At 41.0% G+C, this 20,356-nt stretch overlaps 1 protein-coding gene and 2 non-coding genes across 3 annotated transcripts; 2 read left to right on the forward strand and 1 right to left on the reverse strand.

Annotated features, from left to right (window-relative positions):
- Positions 1-6,992: 6,992 nt before the first annotated feature.
- Positions 6,993-7,099, forward strand: LOC141683385 (small nucleolar RNA R71). Its single transcript, XR_012560253.1, has one exon. It is a non-coding gene; the product is annotated as a small nucleolar RNA R71 (small nucleolar RNA).
- A 5,039-nt stretch (positions 7,100-12,138) lies between these two features.
- LOC141712905 (uncharacterized) lies at positions 12,139-12,546 on the forward strand. Its single transcript, XM_074516035.1, has one exon. The coding sequence runs from the start codon at positions 12,139-12,141 to the stop codon at positions 12,544-12,546; it is 408 nt and encodes a 135-aa protein (XP_074372136.1).
- A 2,393-nt stretch (positions 12,547-14,939) lies between these two features.
- On the reverse strand, positions 14,940-15,046 carry LOC141681971 (small nucleolar RNA R71). Its single transcript, XR_012559381.1, has one exon. It is a non-coding gene; the product is annotated as a small nucleolar RNA R71 (small nucleolar RNA).
- Between the last annotated feature and the right edge of the window lie 5,310 nt (positions 15,047-20,356).

Raw genomic sequence — 20,356 nt, forward strand, 5'->3', positions numbered from 1 at the left:
GTCCCCTAAGAACTTAATAACTCGAATACCAAAGAGCCCACTCGTGATCAATTATGCATAAACACAAATTTTTTTTTCAAAATTTCTGAGCAAGTGCGTTTCGCTCCATCTTGCTCAACCCTAGACTACTCGCATAACATGCGAGCCGGCTACTAGCCATTTGACGCCTAGCCACAACTAGCAACAAATTCCAATTTTTACTCCATTTTTTTTTCATGCCTTTATCACTTAAGAACCTATTATCGAATTCTAAGCATAATAAATAGATTAACCTCGAACACAATCAGATCATAACAACAATCTAGCCCTTAAGCATTCTCTAAGACTTAGTGAAAATACAAGTGCTTCTAGCATGCATATCAACCTACACGACTCAATATCACTTTAATGCTATCACTACACTCGCATCAACATCACAAATTAGTCGATAAATCATCGCAAAAGGGATCATGGCATATGCATGAGCTACATGACATGATAAACAAATAAAGCTATAAATAAAATAAAAAAAAACTATATGGCACAAATTATGCAACTATATGAACTAAACTATCATGAATATGCAGCTATATGACACACACAAAATATTCCTTTAACTACCACCCCCAAACTTAAAATCTTCACTGTCCCCAGTGAAGGTAGTAGAAAGGAACACAGGGTATACCTACTCGGAGTCATCATCATCATCACCCTCAGTGGGTGGAGTATCAGGCAGCGGGTATGCAGAGTCCTCACCAAAAACTGGCCACTGGATATCAGCTCCAAGGCCCCGAAAAGCAGTCCCTAATGCAAGGGTGAGCTCCTGAGTAAACCTGCTCTGTGTCTCGTACATGGTATCCATCCTCCGTGAAAGCCTCCTATACTGGGTATCAGCCATCCCAGCACCTCATGTTGGACGCCCTCCTGGAAGACGATAACCCAGCCCATGCTCCTCGGGCTCACCACCGGTCCACTCCTGCATCCCATTCAGAGTCCCAGAATCAATTAGAGCGGCCGGCAACTGCAACTGCTCATGAGCCGGCCAGTTCACTCCCACTGCTCGGCAAAGCTTCGTGACCGTGGATGCATAAGGGATGTTCATATGCTTAGCTCCCTTCAAAAACTTCAGAATTCCTTGGTAGATAAACTCACCAAGGTCCACATAGTACTCCTCATTAAGAATTCCCCACAACAACCGTGCTCTCTTAAATGTGACCTCGTGTGCATGCGAAGAAGGAAAAATATTAGCACAAATAAATGCATTCCATGCACGGGCATACCTGTTCATAGCGGTCGCCGGAAAGTGACGATACTCATTAGTGCCGGTCTTGAAGGTCCAAACTGTGCCCGACCTATAGAGAGTAGCACAAATCAAATCCAAGTCGAAATCCTCAGCAGTCTTCTCATTCCAGTTTTCCTCCTCGGGCTTCCTCTCTCGCTGCCCAATCACACGGCGAATCTCCGCCGGGTTATAATCAACCGTCAGCCCTCGGACCACAGAAAACCCATTCTTCTCGGCCTTCGCGTTCGCATAGAATTCGCGAACCATGCTCATCGGCACTGCTTCGGGCGACTCACAAAAAGCTATCCACCCCTTCTCTGCAATCATAGGTAGCAACTCACCATCCCTCCCCAATGGTAAAAACCCTCTCTCCTTCAGAATCGGCTTCCCCAAAAGCCTACTGTACTCCTCCTCCGCAGCTCTGTCTTCAATCGAGGCCTTGCAGCAGTATCCCTCGATGAATCAGCAGTAGGGACTATGCTGCTGCTATCAATAGTTCGTGCTCTCTTGGGTGCCATTGAATCTTGAATAAAAGTGTTTAAGAACTGAGTTTTTGTGTGTGGGAGAGAGTTTGAGTGTAGAAGTTTTGTGGGAGATATGTAGGATAGGTGTATGTATATATAGGGTGTGGATTAGGTTAGATTAGATTAGGAGTGGGGTTGAGGGATAAAATTATGGGGTAATAGGAAAAGAATTCGTGGGTTTATGGGCTGTGTTAGGTTTTTAAATTTTCTGATTTTTTTTTGTATTTTTATGAACTATAAAAAAAAATTCTGGCATCCGACCCCTGAGCGGTCGATCAGCAAAGCTGAGCGGGCGCTCTGATCGACCGCTCAGGGGGTTACTGGAAAAAGAATTTTTCAGTCCCGTTTTTCTAATTTTTTTGTGTTTTTGGATAGGTTATTAACATCTAAGGGTTCCTGTAACAACAAATCATGGGTTGCCTCCCACGCAGCGCTTCTTTTTCATCATTAGCTTGACGTTGCGTACCTTTCTCAAGTAGTCAATAAAATGGCACTAACCACTTCTCGGTTTGCCATGTCCCCATAGTAGTGCTTCAAACGCTGACCATTAACCTTGAATGCTTGGTCCGGATCATTCTCAAAAATTTCCACCGCTTCATGTGGAAACACAGTTTTGACAATAAAAGGTCCAGACCACCTTGATTTCAACTTCCCAGGAAAAAGTCGGAGACGAGAGTTGAATAAGAGAACTTGTTTCCCCGGCACGAATAACTTAGGATGTAGCTTCCTATCGTGCCACCTCTTCACCTTTTCCTTGTACATTTTGTTATTCTCGTACGCTTGAAGTTGAAATTCATCAAGTTCATTAAGCTGAAGCATTCTTTTCTTACCAGCTACATCTAAATCCACGTTCAACTTTTTCAATGCCCAGTAGGCCTTATGCTCAAGCTCCGTAGGTAAATAACATCCCTTACCGTACACCAACTGAAACGGGGACATACCAAGTGGAGTTTTGTATGCTGTTCTATAAGCCCAAACAGCTTTATCGAGCTTTAAGGACCAATCCTTCCTTGACGGACATACCACCTTCTCTAGAATACGCGTGATCTCTCTGTTAGACACTTCTGCTTGACCATTTGTCTGCGGATGATAAGCAGTAGCAACTCGATGATTCACATTATAACGCTGCATCATAGAAGTGAACTTACGGTTGCAGAAATGCGACCCTTCATCACTTATGATTACCCGAGGTGTTCCAAACCTTGTGAAAATCTGCTTATGAAGAAAATTCAGCACTGCCTTTGCATCATTTGTCGGTAGAGCTTTGACTTCTACCCATTTTGAGACATAATCGACTGCCAGCAAGATGTACTGATTATTGCAGGATGAGACAAAAGGCCCCATGAAATCGATTCCCCAAACATCAAAGACCTCGACTTCAAGCATCACGTTTAACGGCATCTCATCCTTTCTCGTCAAATTTCCCACTCTTTAGGAACGATCACACCTTAAAACAAACTAATGAGCATCCTTAAACAAAGTAGGCCAGAAAAAACCTGCTTGCAAAATACGAGCTGCCGTCTTCTCACCACCATAGTGTCCACCATAAACTGTGGAGTGGCAGTCTCGTAATATCCCCTCCGTCTCACAGAACGGGATACATCTCTTGATGATCCGGTCAGCTCCCTATCTAAACAAATATGGTTCATCCAACATATACCACTTCACCTCATGCAGAAACTTCTTCTTTTGAGCTGAGGTTAAATTAGGAGGCATTATATTGCTGACAAGATAGTTTACAATATCTGCAAACCATGGCTCTTCCTCCTGAACTGCGAACAACTGCTCATCCGGAAAAGATTCATTGATTAATGTCCTATCTTGTGAAGTAGACTCGGGATTCTCCAACCTAGAGAGATGGTCAGCTACTTGATTCTCAGTACCTTTTCAATCCTTGATCTCTAACTCAAATTCCTGAAGTAAGAGCACCCAACGAATGAGTCTCGGCTTCGAATCCTTCTTGGAAACCAAATAGCGAATGGTCGCATGATCAGTGAATACTGTCACTTTAGTCCCAAGCAGATAAGATCGAAATTTCTCGAAACCAAAGACTATAGCCAAGAGCTCCTTCTCCGTAGTGGTGTAGTTCATTTGGGCCCCATTTAAGGTCTTACTCGCATAGTAGACCACATGAAAGAGATTATTCTTGCGCTGCCCCAGAACTGCACCCACCGCATAATCACTCGCATCACACATCATCTCAAACGGCTTTGTCCAATATGGTGCTGTAATAACTGGTGCAGTAATCAAACTCTTCTTGAGAGTCTCGAATGCCGCCAAACATTCATCATCAAATTTTAAAGACACATCTTTCTCAAGCAAATTGCACAACGGCTTAGATATCTTCGAAAAGTCCTTGATGAATCGCCGATAAAAACCCGCATGACCAAGAAAACTACGGATTCCTTTCACAGAAATAGGTGGTGGAAGATTTTTGATGACTCCCACCTTGGCCTTGTCCACCTCCAGACCCTTGCTAGAGACCTTATGCCCAAGAATAATGCCTTCACGCACCATAAAATGACATTTCTCCCAATTAAGCACCAAATTAGTTTCCACGCACCTTTTGAGTACGACACGAAGATTATTCAAACATTCATCATACGAATGTCCAAAGACGGAGAAGTCGTCCATGAACACCTCGACATTATTTCCAATCATGTTAGAGAATATAGCCATCATACATCTCTGAAAAGTGGCCGGGGCGCCACATAACCCAAACGAAACTCTGCGAAAAGCAAACGTGCCAAATGGACAAGTAAAGGTAGTCTTTTCCTGATCCTCTGGTGCAATACAAATCTGATTATACCCTGAATAGCCATCCAGAAGACAATAATACTCATGACCAGCCAACCTGTCAAGCATCTGATCAATGAATGGAAGAGGGAAGTGATCCTTCCTCGTGGCTTTGTTCAACTTTCGATAATCCATGCATACTCTCCATCCTGTAACTGTTCGAGTGGGGATGAGCTCATTCTTCTCATTTGCTACCACAGTGATACCTCCTTTCTTAGGCACACATTGTACGGGGCTCACCCAAGAACTGTCAGAAATAGGATAAATGATGCCTGCATCGAGCCATTTCAGAATTTCTTTCTTCACCACCTCCTTCATGATAGGATTAAGTCTGCGCTGTTGTTCAACAGTCGGCTTACTACCTTCCTCTAGCAGAATTTTATGCATACAATATGAAGGGCTGATCCCCTTGATATCTGCTATGGTCCATCCAATAGCTGATTTGAATTCTCTCAAAATCCTTAAAAGTTTGTCTTCCTCACTACCTGAAAGGTCAGATGCAATAATAACAGGTAAAGTAGATACATCACCTAAAAAAGCATACCTCAAGTGTTCAGGTAATGGCTTGAGCTCCAAGGTACGTGCTTCTTCAATTGATGGTTTGAGCTTTCCTTCAGCATTCTTGAGGTCAGAAGTACCAAGAGATTCAAACGGCATGTCCAGCTTTCGCTTCCAGGGAGAAGCATTTAGATATTGTAATTGCTCATTGCCATCTTCATCATCACTGTCAAAATCCCCCACTAAGGCCTTTTCCAAAGCATCAGACATTAGCATGCGATCGAGTTCTGAAGTAACCGCTGGAATCAATCACATCCACTTTTAAGCACTCCTCATCTTCTGTAGGGAATTTCATTGCCTTGAACACGTTGAAGGTCACATCATGATCTTGTACCCGCATAGTAAGTTCACCTTTCTACACATCTATCAAGGTACGACCAGTAGCCAAGAAAGGTCTTCCCAAGATTATTGGAATCTTCTTATCTTCCTCAAAATCCAGAATAACAAAATCTGCAGGAAAGAAGAGCTTATCCACCTTGACTAGCACATCCTGCACTATGCCCCTTGGGTAAGTAATAGAACGATCAGCCAATTATAGAGACATGTATGTGGGTTTTGGATCAGGCAAATCCAACTTTTTAAAGATCGAAAACGGCATCAGATTGATGCTTGCTCCCAAATCACAAAGGCACTTGTCAAAAGTCAACTTGCCAATGGTGCAAGGAATGGTGAAGCTACCTGGATCTTTAAGCTTTGGAGGTAACTTTTGCTGCAGAACAGCGCTGCATTCTTCCGTGAGAGCAACGGTCTCAAGGTCATCCAGTTTCACCTTCCTTGAAAGAATACTCTTCATAAACTTCGCATAACTAAGCATTTTCTCCAGAGCCTCAGCGAAAGGTATATTGATGTGAAGTTTCTTGAACACCTCCAGAAACTTACCAAACTGTCTATCCAGCTTTTGTTGCTGCAATCTCTTAGGAAAAGGTGGTGGAGGATAGAGCTGTTTCTCCCCTGTATTACCCTCAGGCAGAGTGTGTTCAATAGTAGTCTTCCTTGGTTCCGCCGTTTTCTCCTTTTGCTTAGCTTCTTCATCTCTAATTTCAGCTTCTCCTTCTTTTGCCTTTTCAGCATCAGCAACTTTCCCAGACCTTAAGGTAATAGCCTTGACTTGCTCTTTAGCTTCCTTTCTGCCTGGTACTTCCGTGTCACTGGGGAGTGTGCCAGGTTGATGATTTAGCACTGTATTGGCTATTTGACCGATTTGATTTTCTAAGGTCTTGATAGCAACCGCCTGACTCTTGCATAACAGCTTAAGTTCATCAAAATCAGCACTAGTAGGTGCAGCTGCACTTCCCTGTTGAGGGTATGATTGCCTTTGAGCATACTGCTGTGGTTGCTGGAATCCAGGTGGGTTAAACTGTTTACTCACACCTTGCTAATATGGTGGCTGAATAGCATTCTGATTATTACCCCAACTGAAATTTGGATGATTTCTGTTATTAGGATGATAAGTAGCTAGCACAGGCGGCTGCTGTCGCTGATAATTATTCACATACTGAACAGATTCGTTGACAAGAAAACACTGATTCGTAGCATGAGAACCTGCACAAAGCTCACAAACCATAGCTATTTGATTAACTCCATATGTAGCTAGAGAATCAACCTTCATTGACAGCGCTTGGAGCTGCGCTGCAATAGCGGTGGCTATATCGACTTCCAGAATACTTGCTATCTTCCCAGGCATCATCCTCTGAGTTGGGGTTTGATGCTCATTTGCATCCATAGTCTCGATAAGATTATAAGCCTCAGTATCGCTTTTAGCCCATAAGGCGCTTCCAACTGCTGCATCGAGCATGGGCCGAGATTGGGCCCCCAAACCATTATAGAAACCAGTGATCACCATCCAATCGGGCATTCCATGATGTGGACACTTCCTCAATATTTCCTTGTAGCGTTCCCAAGCTTCGTACATCAATTCTGTAGGTTGCTGCGCAAACTGAGTAAGAGCACTCCTCATAGCAGCAGTCTTTGCCATCGGATAAAACTTCACCAGAAATTTTTGTGCAAGATCTTGCCAAGTAGTGATGGACCCAGCTGGTTCAGAATGTAACCAGTCCTTAGCTTTGTCCCTCAGTGAGAATGGGAAAAGCCTCAGCTTGATAGCCTCATTAGTCATGCCATTATACTTAAAAGTGCTGCAGATCTCGACAAAATTCCTTATGTGCATGTTGGGGTCTTCAGTCGCAGCTCCTCCAAAAGAAACAGAATTCTGCACCATCTGAATAGTGCCCGACTTGATTTCAAAGGTGTTAGCTTGAATAGCCGGATGAAGAATGCTTGACTGAATGTCATCAATTTTTGGCCGAGAAAAGTCCATAAGAGCTGGATCAGCCTGAACAATACAATCACCCATGATTACTGGTTCTTTCTGCTCAGTTCCTGAATCCGAATCTTCAAAATCTATCTTCTCCGGAATATCAAGAACTTCGTCTGTCTCCTCAGCTGTATCTAAAGTCCTCTTGCGAGTACGAGAACGAGTTTGCATAAACGCTCGCTTAAGTACCTGAAACACAACCAGAAATAATAAGTAACAACTACGTCCTAATCACTGAGACCTAATGACCAATGATGGTAAGTACATAAACTAAACAAATACGCCGAATCCCCGGCAGTGGAGCCAAAAACTTGTTAGGGCGAAAACACGCGCTAATATTCATGCAAGTATACGCGTTCGCAAGTAATATAGAATTCTTTCTAGTTCGTTTGCACAGAGACTCAGACTAATTATTGTTTAATTAAACTCACGCATCAATGTATGATTACTTCTCAATGTTAAGACACTAACACTTAGAATTGTTGACTAAAGATTAACTGCAATTAATTACTTAGTTTATCACTTAAATAACACTTCAATTAACAATATTAAAACACTCATGAGATCACAACTTCATTACTACTTCCTTCAATAGTTATTGTAATTACCTTTGGCATGTGACAGTGATGATATTAATCGAATAACACGAAACTGATAAAAGCCAACTTTTATTGTACTAATACCATTCTACCAAGCATCCACAATTAAGATAGGCATCAATTATGTTGAGTTCCTATATGTCTACAGAAATTGACAACACAACGATTTAAGCACAAGTTATTCCTTTTGATTACACAGGGCAAATAAAACTATTAGAGTTACCCACTAATCATGCACATCATACATGAACCTATGCTAGCATGGCAAGTTCTAAATATCAAGATCCACCATCGCTCACAAGAGATTAACACCCTATCTTATATATTCGCTACGCACATAAGACGAATACGCACAACCAATACTAGATATCATACAATCATCACACACTAAAGTATTAAACAATTAACTAAAGAATTCCATGGTAAATCCGTTGCGACCCCATGATCACGATTAGCCCATAATAGCACTTATCGTCATCATGGATTCATATGAAATCATGATAAAAAAACACAAGAAAATAATAACTAACTAATTATATTAAACCAGAGTACGTCACAAGAGTAAATAGGTTCAAAGTAAGAAAGCTAGCATCCAACGTTACAACGAAATAAGAATCACAAGAAAGTATGCTTCCTCTTCGTTGCTGTGTGCTAAAACGGTCTTCTTCCTTATCTCCTTCGCTCCTTGCTTAATACCACGATCCTTCTCTCGTGAAAACGTCTCCAAATCTACTTAAATAATAGTCCCATAAAACTCAGATTACATAGAAGTTGGAAGCCAAACAGAAGTAGAAGTCTAAAAATAATTATTTAATTTCCCGACCCTGCACGGCCGCAAGCGGGCGCTCAGGACCCTACTGGATTTTTACTGAGTTTGCTCCGTTTCTTCGCCGTAATCTGCCCCTTTCTTTCCTCTCGCAATGGTGAACACATGCCAAGGCTTGTTCTTGATGATTTCTCCTCCGAAATGCAACTAATACCCTGAAATGCATAAACACTAGAAAACGCATCAAATACACAAAATACTTGATTTCAAGGCACCAATTTAAACCATTTTAAGATGTTCTAAGTGGTATAAAATGCCATTTATCAGAGACTTGGCCTTGCCATCTTTCATTGGGACTGTAAAACCATTTTCTACAGCATCCCATTCAAAAGCATCACAATGGAGGAAGATTTTTATGCGGAATTTCCAGTCGTTGTAATTTTCAGCACCGTGGGGGCAATGGTGGATAATTATTCGAGTACCTGTCTGATTGAACCATGGATCGCTAGCAAAATAAACACTAAATAGAGAATTAAATGTACCTGCTCTGATACCAAATGAAATTCAAAGGCACAATCTATATATATGATATTCTAACTGAGAAGACAAATGGGACAATCTCTGTTGTAAATGGGACACACCCTTACGAATGAGACAGAAAATGAGACAATCTCAATTAACTCTGCAGAATATAAGTTACTGAAGTGTAAATACAGTAAAAGAACTAACAATATTTTCCTTGATTACAAAAGATAGCTCTGAAAGAAACCTTTCCCTAGCACACTTTCTACGTAGCACACCTACTATTTCCTAGTCCACTGGCTACCTTGGCTATTCTTTTGAAATCAAGCTCTTGCCACAACCCGACATAAGTTGATATGAATACACATTACAAAGAATAAATATGTGAATTACAACTCAATCTATAATCTTGCTCGACTGAATATTCAATAGAAGAATGGTGAACAAGAGTGATATTTCAGATGAAGAATAAGGCGTGTAAGCATTAGTTTCAAATCTGAATGTACGAGTTGTATTTATAAGCACAAGTTCTAACATGTTTAATTTTCAAACAACAGATAAGATAGATAAGGTTAAAACTATTTTATTTAAAAATAATTTGAATAAGTCATTAAAGAGTAATATGTTAGTTTATTTCAAAGAGATAAACCAAGTAAAAGATAAGTGTTGTATAGTTCAAGTAAGGTTTATCATGTAGGGTTTGTTTGAGATAAGATGGAAGTAGTTTATCCAGTCAAACAAGATATACATAAACCCTAACAAAATGTCTTCATCAAAATTGCATTCTCGGAAATTATGTTGTTGTGTTCTCGGTTGAATGTCTGAAATAATATCATCATAAACATGTAAGTTAACACTTAGATGCTAAAATCATATAAAAGGAAAATGTGAAAAGCAACACTTGGAAAACAAAAGAAAACACAATAAGCAAAGCAATACTATCTGTTTTAGGCCGAAATATTGACAGTTTCTGCCCAGGCTAGTATTTAGTATTTGTAATAATGATGTTCATATGAAGGCTTTTAATTTTTCTAAACTGTACAACATCATCTTACTGAATTTTTCTTGAGAGACATAAGCTATGATTTAAACATTTTTAAAAAAACTTTTAATCACCATGAAGCTTGACAGTCAATGATTACGAACAATGAGCACAAAAGAAACTTGCCTAACATGAGTAAGTGATAATGTACCTCGATTGCGTTTTATTATAACTAGAAAAAACAGAAAAACTGAACTGATAACTGATAACTGAAAACGGTACTTTCTATAATTTTACCAAACATTTCCTCTAACTCAAACTGTACTCCAGTTCACAAACATCATTCTTCTCTCTTCAATGTCTCTTAAGTAAATCAACTTCACCGTCTCAACTCAAACAAATTCTAGCCCATACACTTCGTAGAACGAATCCAAATTTCCCAGACACCTTCTTTCTCAACACCCGAATGTTTTATTTCTCTTTTTACATGATCTTGACTACACCTTTCACCTTTTTTTGCAGTTTTAGAACCCCAATTATTTTATTTGGAAAACCCTATCCGTGCTTGCGCGAATGATGAGGGCAAGAAATACTAGGTGTTTAACGTCCCTGTCCTCTAAGGCTAAAACTTCATAAAGATCCACGTTAGGAAATGCACTAGCAGTTTCAAAGTATGTTAGAAATTCAAAAAACTTGCTCAACTATTTGAGCGGATACCATTAGTAATACAATTTGTTGGCTAGGGGCCCAATATGGCCCACCAAGTGAAGGCCCATTAGACGACCATACAACAGGGCCGAAGGCCCAACATGCCCATCAACCGAAGACCCATAGAGAGCCACAAGCTGAGGCCCACCTTTCCTTCAATCGTTGGGATCAGGAAATCATAGCGCCCTCTTTCTCCTCCTCTCCATTAATGAGGTGTAACGAATGAACATTCATGGAAAATTCGGGTATAAAACCCCTTGGAAAGTAAGAAATAGACAATTACACACTCATTATTTTAAACACTCTCTACTTTTCTTGTATTCCATTAACCCACTTTACATCCAGATTCTCATTCTCACACCAGATGTGAATCGGGGGGACAATCCCTCGCATTCTCTTCCGTTTTAGGTGGCAGCTGAAGGCAGTTCCTGAGTGGGCCGAAGCCTATTCATTCATCCCGAAGAATATCCGGGCGTAACATTTAGCGCCGTCTATGGGAATACAAGAATCACTAATGAGGTATCGAGGAAATGACAAACATAATCTCTGAGCAAACACCACCTCCTGGTTTCCCTCCTCACGACGAAGGACAGATGTCCACCCTGGTGGATGTCGATGGAGTCACCAAGCTATCTCCCAAAAAAGAAGCCTTGCTCCTAAAGATCCGTGCAGAGAAGTTAGCCGCGGAGAAGGGCAAGGCAAAAGATTATCAAGCTAAGAAAGAAGTAGAGGCTCGAGCGAAGCAAAGAGAGGCCAATGCATTACGACTGAAAGCCTTGTAGCTCCAGAGAGAAGAAATTGATCTATAAGAGAAAGCACTGCGCGAAGCGCTACAGGCTGATGAACTGGAGAGAACCACCAAGCATAGGAAAGACCATAGGGGGTATGATGAAGAAGATGAGTCTAACTCTGATTCGCATTCTATAAGAAAGCGAACAAAGCAACACTTTTCATCTGATTCGAATGAAGAGCCTGATGGGCCCCGAATTAGGCTCACTCGCCTGGAAAATGCTATCTTTGGCGATAGACGGGTCGATCGAGAACCAATTGTGACACAAGAAATTGAACAGTACCGACCCCCCAAGGTGAGGAAAGGCAGCTCCTAAAGATGAATGAGTTTAATGGGAAGTGTGACCAGGAGGACCATTATGAAAAATATGAGTTGCTGATGATTGGGATGGGGCAAAATGACATCATGCTCTGCAAGATGTTCAAGACCTATCTGAAAGGATCGGCCTCGATGTGGTACAAGTCCCTCCAGCCCAGGTCCGTCGAGTCTTATGAGCAACTGAAGAGAAAGTTTCTGAAGTATTACTCCCACTTATGCCGAAAGGCGAAGGACACTGAAGCCCTGGTCCACTGTCGACAGAGGGCGAGCGAAGAGTTACGGGATTATTTGGCTCGGTTTAAGGAAGAAGCTGGAATGGTCATGAATCTAGACAAAGTCAAGGCAATGGGCTTCCTTACGGCGGGGCTGGACCCTTACAAAGTTAAAAAGCTTCGCTCATCTCTTTAAAAATTTCCCCCAAATCCCTAAATAATATATATGTGAGGGCCGAGAACATTCGCCGAAAGATGGAAAGTATTGGGGGATACAAAGACTCCCGAAGGGATGACCGATCGAAGCGAGCGAAAAGATATGAAATCTCAAGATCGGGGAATGACCGAAGAGATACTAGAAAAAAAGGAAGAAATGAAACTGATAGTCGGATGAACGATGCCGAGATAGAGATTCGGTTGTATTCACCCCCTAAATGCGCTAATCTCCAAGATTCTCCATGAGATCAAGGGCAAGTGTTGAGTGGCATTTATGACACTTTATTACGCTCCGTTAAGATTTGAATTGGTGTATTTTTACTCAAGTTGTTGGTATTTTAATGTGTTTTCTAGTGTTTTTGCATTTTCAGGCATTCTCCAGGTAATCAGGTGAATTAGCATTGTTTTGGTGCTAATTTAGTGTTAGGAAGGTGTTGGAATAAAAGCTTGTGGAAGACCAGCTCAAATCAGCAAGGAAAAAAAGAAGAAGTTAAAATTTTAATCAGGACGTCAGCGTGCCCGCGTTGTGATAGCACGCGGCCGTGCCCAAATCCAGAAGCCCAGCGCGTCCGCGCTGTTGAAGCGCGCGCCCGCGCCAGGTCGAGAAAAGCAATTCTGTTTTTATTCTGATTTTGATCCAGAAGACTTCTACTCTGTATGGGGCTGCTATATATACATAATTAAAGCTCATTTTTCAAAGAGAGATGTAACAGAGCTGAAGAAGAAGATGACAAGAGACCTATAGCACAATTCAACAAAGGCGAAGGCGATCTAGTTTATTCTTGTGAATCTTTGCTTTAAGTTATAATCTTGGATGCTCGTTTCTTGTTTTGTTGAACCTAATACTCTGGATTTCGTACTTTATTTATTAATCATTTATAAAGAGTTTATTATACCATGTTTTCATTGGAACTCACATTGATGATGAGTCCGATCATGGGCTAATCGTTATCGTGGGGTTCTAGCGGATTTATTTATGGATTTCTTTAGTTGATTTGTTTATATGCCTTAGTGTGTGGTGATTGTATGATAACCTAGTATTGGTTGTGCTTATTCATCTTATGAGCGTCGCGAACTTATAAGATAGCGTGTTAATTCTTAATAAAGCAAAAGTGAATTTAAGGGTTTAGAACTTGCCATGCTAGCATAGGTTCATGTATTTGTTATGCATGATTCGTAGGTAATTTTAACCATCTTACTTGCCCTATGTAATCACGATAGATAACTTGTACATTAAACCGTTATGTTGTCAAATTCTATAGATATATAGGGTCTCAATATAATTAGTGTCTATTCAGCTTCTATCTCTTTTGTGGATGTCTGGTAGTATGGTATTCGTGCAACGAAAGTTGGCGTTTATCAGTTTCGTGTTATCCGATTAGTGTCATCACCATTACATGCTAAGATTAAGAAAGAAAATACTATTGAATGAAGTATTTAATGAAGTTAGAATCCAATGTTTGTCATATATATTAATTCAACCATTCTTATTCTCGTAGTTATAATTTTTAGCTTAAGTTTAGTTAAAACCAATCTCAATTTGTTAATCGTCTTAGCATTGGATAATAACCATACCATTGTTGCATAGATACATCGACTGAAATTACAAACCGAATTCTCTGTGGGATCGAAATAGAAGATATTCTATATTACTTGTGAACGCGTATACTTGCGTTTATTTTAGCGCGTGTTTAGCGACTAACAAGTTTTTGGCGCCGCTGTCGGGGAACTCGGTGTTAATTTTTATTTTATGTGTTTGTCATTAGTGGTTGTTAGGGTTCATTGACTCGGACATTGTTACTTATCTGTTTCCATATCTTATTTCAGGTATTCTAGTAAGCGTGTATGCATACGCATTTTCAGACTCGTAAGAGAAATCTGGATCAAGCCGAGGAAGAAGCTGTAGTGGTTCGAAGGGAAGTTTTTGAGGATGAAGAAAAAGTAGAAGAAGAAAAGAAAATCGAGGAACCAGCTTTAGTAGTGATGGGAGATCAAGCAGAAATTCCCAAGGCTTTGATGGACTATTCTCAGCCTAAGATCAATGATATTCAGTCAAGCATCGTCAAACCAGCCATCGCGGCTAACACTTTTGAGATAAAGTCGAGCACAATTCAGATGATACAGAACTCAGTTCATTTTGGGGGTTCTCCTACAGAAGACCCCAACATGCACATCAGCGATTTTATCGAGATCTGTGACACTTTCAAGTTCAATGGTGTGACTGAAGATGCTATCAAGCTGCGACTCTTTCCATTCTCTCTGAGGGATAAAGCAAAGTGTTATTTACATTCTCTACCACTAGGGTCTATCACCACATGGGAGGATCTTGCTCAAAAGTTTCTCACTAAATTCTTCCCCATGGCGAAGACTGCTGCAATCAGGAATGCTCTTACTCAGCTTGCTCAGCAAACTGGAGAATCTCTATGTGAGGCTTGGGATCGATATAAGGATATGCTAAGGAAGTGCCCACACCATGGTATGCCTGATTGGATGATTATAAACTGTTTCTATAATGGATTGGGTGCTACTTCTAGACCCATGCTCGACACAGCATCAGGAGGAGCCTTGTGGGCTAAGAGCTACAATGAAGCTTATGAATTAATTGAACTGATGGATACTAATAAATACCAGAATCCTTCCAAGAGATTGAACTGATGGAGTTAATCAAATCACTAGTGTCTATGAGCTTTGTGCTGGTGTCCATGAGACTGATCAGTGTGCTATTTCTAGTGAATCAGCTCAGTTCGTGAGCAACTTTCATCGATCGCAACAACCTGTACCAGCCACCTATCATCCTAACAACTGCAATCATCCTAATTTTAGCTGGATCAACACTCAGAATACGGTTCAACAGCCTTATCAGCAGTACCCAGCAAAACAGTATAACCCCCTAGTTTTCAGCAACCGCAAAATGCACCAAGACAGTAACTTCAACTACAACAAGCTAATGAAAAATCTGAATTAGAAGACATGAAGCTTATGTGCAAAAGCCTAGCTATTTCTATCAAGACCTTGGAAAATCAAATTGGACAAATTGCCAATGCCTTGTTAAATCATCAACCTGGTACACTACCTAGTGACACTGAAGTACCAAGAAAGAGGGAAGCTAGGGAGCAGGTGAAGGCAATCACTTTGAGGTCTGTGAAGGTTACAAATCCCCACCAAACTCAAGTTTCGGAGGAAAAAGCTGGGGCTGAAGAAAAAGTAAAGCAGCAGGAAGCAGAAGTGGAACCAAGGAAGACTACTGTTGAGCACACTCCTCCCGAGGGTAATACAGGGGAGAAAGAGATCTATCCTCCACCGCCTTTTCCTAAGCGGTTGTAGAAGAAAAAGCTGGATAAGCAATTTGAGAAGTTTTTGGAGGTGTTCAAGAAACTTCATATTAACATACCTGGAGGTGAAGGTGAAGGCAATCACTTTAAGGTCTGTGAAGGTTGCAAATTTTGAACAAACTCAAGTTTCGAAGGAAGAAGCTGGGGCTGAAGAAGAAGTAAAGCAGCAGGAAGCAAAAGTGGAACCAAGGAAGACTATTATTGAGCATACTCCTCCTGAAGGTAATACAGGGGAGAAAGAGATCTATCCTCCACCGCCTTTTCCTAAGCGGCTGTAGAAGAAAAAGATGGATAAACAATTTGAGAAGTTTCTGGAGATGTTCAAGAAACATCATATTAACATACCTGGAGGTGAAGGGGAAGGCAATCACTTTGAGGTCTGTGAAGGTTGCAAATCCCGAACAAACTCAAGTTTCGGAGGAAGAAGCTGGGGCTGAAGAAGAAGTAAAGCAGCAGGAAGTAGAAGTGGAACCAAGGAAGACTATTGTTAAGCTAACAATATGAGTGCTTGATCAGGATGTAACTTTTAATGTGTTCAATGCTATGAAATTTCCTACGAAAAATGAGGAGTGCTTATAGGTGGAGTTGGTGAATACCGTGGTTACATCAGAACATGATCAATTGCTAAGGTTTGATGCCTTAGAGAAGGCCTTGTTGGGAAATATAGTGAAGATGATGAAGGTGAAGAGCAATTGCAATATCTGAGTGCTTCTCCCTGGAAGAGGAAGATTGATATGCCTTTTGAATCTCTTGGAATGGAGGAATTGAACAAATCTCCAAAATGCCTCAAGCCATCTATTGAGGAAGCACTACTCTTGAGCTGAAACCACTACTTGAACATTTGAGTTATGCTTTTTTAGGTGATGCATCTACCTTGCATGTTATTATTGCATCTGACCTTTCAGGTAGTGATGAGGAAAAACTCTTGAGGATTCTAAGAGAGTTCAAATCGGCAATCGGTTGGACCATAGCAGATATTAAGGGAATCAGCCCTTCTTATTGCATGCATAAAATTCTGCTAGAGGAAGGTAGCAAGCCTACGGTTGAGCAGCAAAGAAGACTTAATCCGATCATGAAGGATGTAGTGAAGAAGGAAATTCTTAAGTAGCTGGATACAGGATTATCTATCCTATTTCTCACAGTTCTTGGGTGAGTCCAGTTCAGTGTGTACCAAAGAAAGGAGGTATCACAGTTGTTGCTAATAAGAAGAATGAGCTCATCCCTACACGAATAGTCACGGGATGAAGAGTTTGTATGGATTACAGGAAGCTGAACAAGGCCACTAGGAAGGATCACTTCCCTATGCCTTTCATTGACCAGATGCTCGACAGGTTGGCTGGTCACGAGTTCTACTTTCTTCTGGATGGCTATTCGGGTTATAATCAGATTTGTATCGCTCCAGGAGATCAGGAGAAGACTACATTCACTTGTCCCTTTGGTACTTTCGCATTCAGACGAGTTTCTTTTGGTCTATGTGGTGCACCAGCCACATTTCAGAGATGCATGATGGCCATTTTTTCTGATATGATTGGCCAGAATGTGGAGGTGTTCATGAACGACTTCTCTGTATTTGGTGATTCTTTTGATGAATGCTTTGCAGAATCTTGGAAATGTTCTCAAGAGGTGTGTTGAGACCAATCTGGTTCTCAATTGGGAAAAATGTCACTTTATGGTGCAACATGACATTATTCTTGGGCACAAGATCTCTAGTAAGGGTCTTGAGGTGGACAAATCCAAGGTGGGGGTCATTGAATATCTTCCTCCACCTATTTCTGTGAAGGGAATTCGCAGTTTTCTTGGTCATGCGGGTTTCTATAGGCATTTCATCAAGGACTTCTCTAAGATTTCGAAGCCATTGTGCAGTTTGCTAGAGAAAGATATCCCTTTCAAGTTTGATGATGAGTGCCTTGCTGCTTTTGAGACATTGAAAAAGAGTTTAATCACGGCACCTGTCATAATTGCACCTGACTGGAATGAACCTTTTAAGATTATGTGCGATACAAGTGACTATGCAGTTGGAGCAGTTCTAGGGCAGAGAAAGAACAACATATTTCATGTGTCTAAATGGTGCTCAACTGAATTATACTACTACGGAGAAAGAACTTTTGGCTATCGTCTACGGTTTTGGGAAATTTGGATCTTATCTACTTGGGACTAAAGTGAAAGTTTTCACTGATCATGCTGCAATTCTTTATCTCGTCTCAAAGAAAGACTCGAAACCTAGATTGATTAGATGGGTTCTTTTGCTTCAAGAATTTGAGTTAGAGATCAGGGACAAAAGGGGGACGGAGAATCAAGTCGCTGATCATCTCTCACGTTTAGAAGACCCTAATGCTACTTCACTGGACAAGACATTGATAAATGAGTCTTTTCCCGATGAGCAGCTTTTTAGAGTGCAAGAGGAAGAACCGTGGTTTGCAGACATTGTGAACTACCTTGTGAGTAATATCATACCTCCTGACTTGTCATATGCTCAAAGGAAGAAGTTTCTGCATGAAATGAAGTGGTATATCTGGGATGAGCCGTTTCTTTTTCAACAAGGAGCTGACAAAATCATCAGGAGATGTATTCCTTACAGCGAAACGGGGGGATCTTGCGAGATTACCACTCAACGACTTATGGAGGACATTATGGTGGAGAAAAGACAGCATCTCGTATTCTTCAGGCAGGTTTCTTTTGGAATTAAAGATGCTCATCAGTTCGTTTTGAAATGTGATCGATGTCAATGTGTAGGCAATATGTCTAAGAGGGATGAGATGCCTCTTAATGTGCTTTTCGAGGTTGAAGTCTTCGATGTTTGGGGAATTGACTTCATGGGGCCATTTGTCTCACCTTGTAACAATCAGTATATCTTATTGGCGGTCGATTATATCTCAAAATGGGTTGAAGTTAAGGCGTTGCCAACAAACGATGGGAAAGTAGTGCTTAATTTTCTTCACAAGCAGATATTCACAAGATTTGGAACTCCAAGAGTCATAATCAGTGATGAGGGATCGCATTTTTATAATCGCAAGTTCACTGCTATGATGCAAAGTTATAATGTGAATCATCGTATTGCTACTGCTTATCATCCTCAAAACGAATGGTCAAGCAGAGTTATATAACAGAGAGATCAAGCACATTATAGAGAAAGTTGTGTGTCCATTAAGAAAAGATTGGTCTTTGAAGCTTGATGAAGCTGTTTGGGCATATAGAACAGCTTACAAGACTCCATTGGGAATGTCGCCATTTCAGTTGGTTTATGGTAAGGGGTGTCATTTTCCGGTGGAGCTCGAGCATAAGTCGTATTGGGATTTGAAGAAGTTGAATCTTGATTTGGATGCAGCTGGAAAGAAGAGGATGCTTCAATTGAATGAACTCGACGAGTTTCGACTTTAAGCTTACAAGAAGAGCAAAATGTATAAGGAGAAAGTCAAAAGGTGGCACGATAGGGGCCTAGTGCTTAAATCATTTATGTCGGGGTAACAAGTTCTGTTGTTTAACTCTCGTCTCCATCTTTTTCCTGGAAAGTTGAAGTCAAGGTGGTCAGGGCCCTTCATAATCAAAACTGTGTTTCCACATGGAGTGGTGGAAAATTTTGAGAATGATCCGGGCCAAATATTCAAGGTTAATGGTCAGAGGTTGAAGCACTATTATGGTGACACGGCAAAACGCGAGGTGGTTAGTGCCGTTTTATTGTCCGTTTGATCTCAAGATTCTACGTCGAGCTAACGACGTAAAACAAGCGCTTCTTGGGAGGCAACCCAAGTTTGTTGTATATTAGTAGGTAGAGGAAGCAAGAATAAAGGATAAAAACAAAAAAAATCAGAAAAAGAAAAAAATTCAGGGCCAACTTCAGAAGCTGAGCGCGCCCGCGCTGATCTAGCGCACGGCCGCGCTGTTTTTCCAAAAACCAAGCGCGCCCGCGCTGATGTAGCGCGCGGCCGTGCCAATTTAGCATAAGGTAAGCGCGCCCACACTGGTCTAACGCGCGACCGCGCTGGGGTCTTGGATCAGAAAAAAATAAAAACAACAGTTGTGAAGAGAAAATCGGGATTTTTGCTACAAAATTAATTTCTACCTGAATTTTACTCTTTCACATCCCAAATTTCCCTCTCCAAATCAAACCCATTATTCCCACGATTCCCATAATCCATTCCCACTTCTATTTCATATATAATTCTCTTCTCACCACCTATATATACACACAAACTTATACACAAACTTCTCCACCACATCTCAAATTCTCAAACACAAATCTCTCTCAAACACTTAGCTTTTATTCTCTCTTATTCAATCCCAATGGTACCTAAAAGATAAAGAACTCAATTCAGAAGCAGCACCACCGATTCTTCGAGTACAGGTGGTGTGAGGCCAAGGTTTTCTACTCCTGAGGTGGAAACGGAGTATACGAGGCTTCTCTCGAAGCTTATAGCGAAGGAGCGAGGTTTTTTTCCAAGGGAAGGATGGTAAGTTGTT

Source organism: Apium graveolens, chromosome 1 (genome assembly GCF_009905375.1).
Source record: "Apium graveolens cultivar Ventura chromosome 1, ASM990537v1, whole genome shotgun sequence".
NCBI classification, from domain to species: domain Eukaryota; kingdom Viridiplantae; phylum Streptophyta; class Magnoliopsida; order Apiales; family Apiaceae; genus Apium; species Apium graveolens.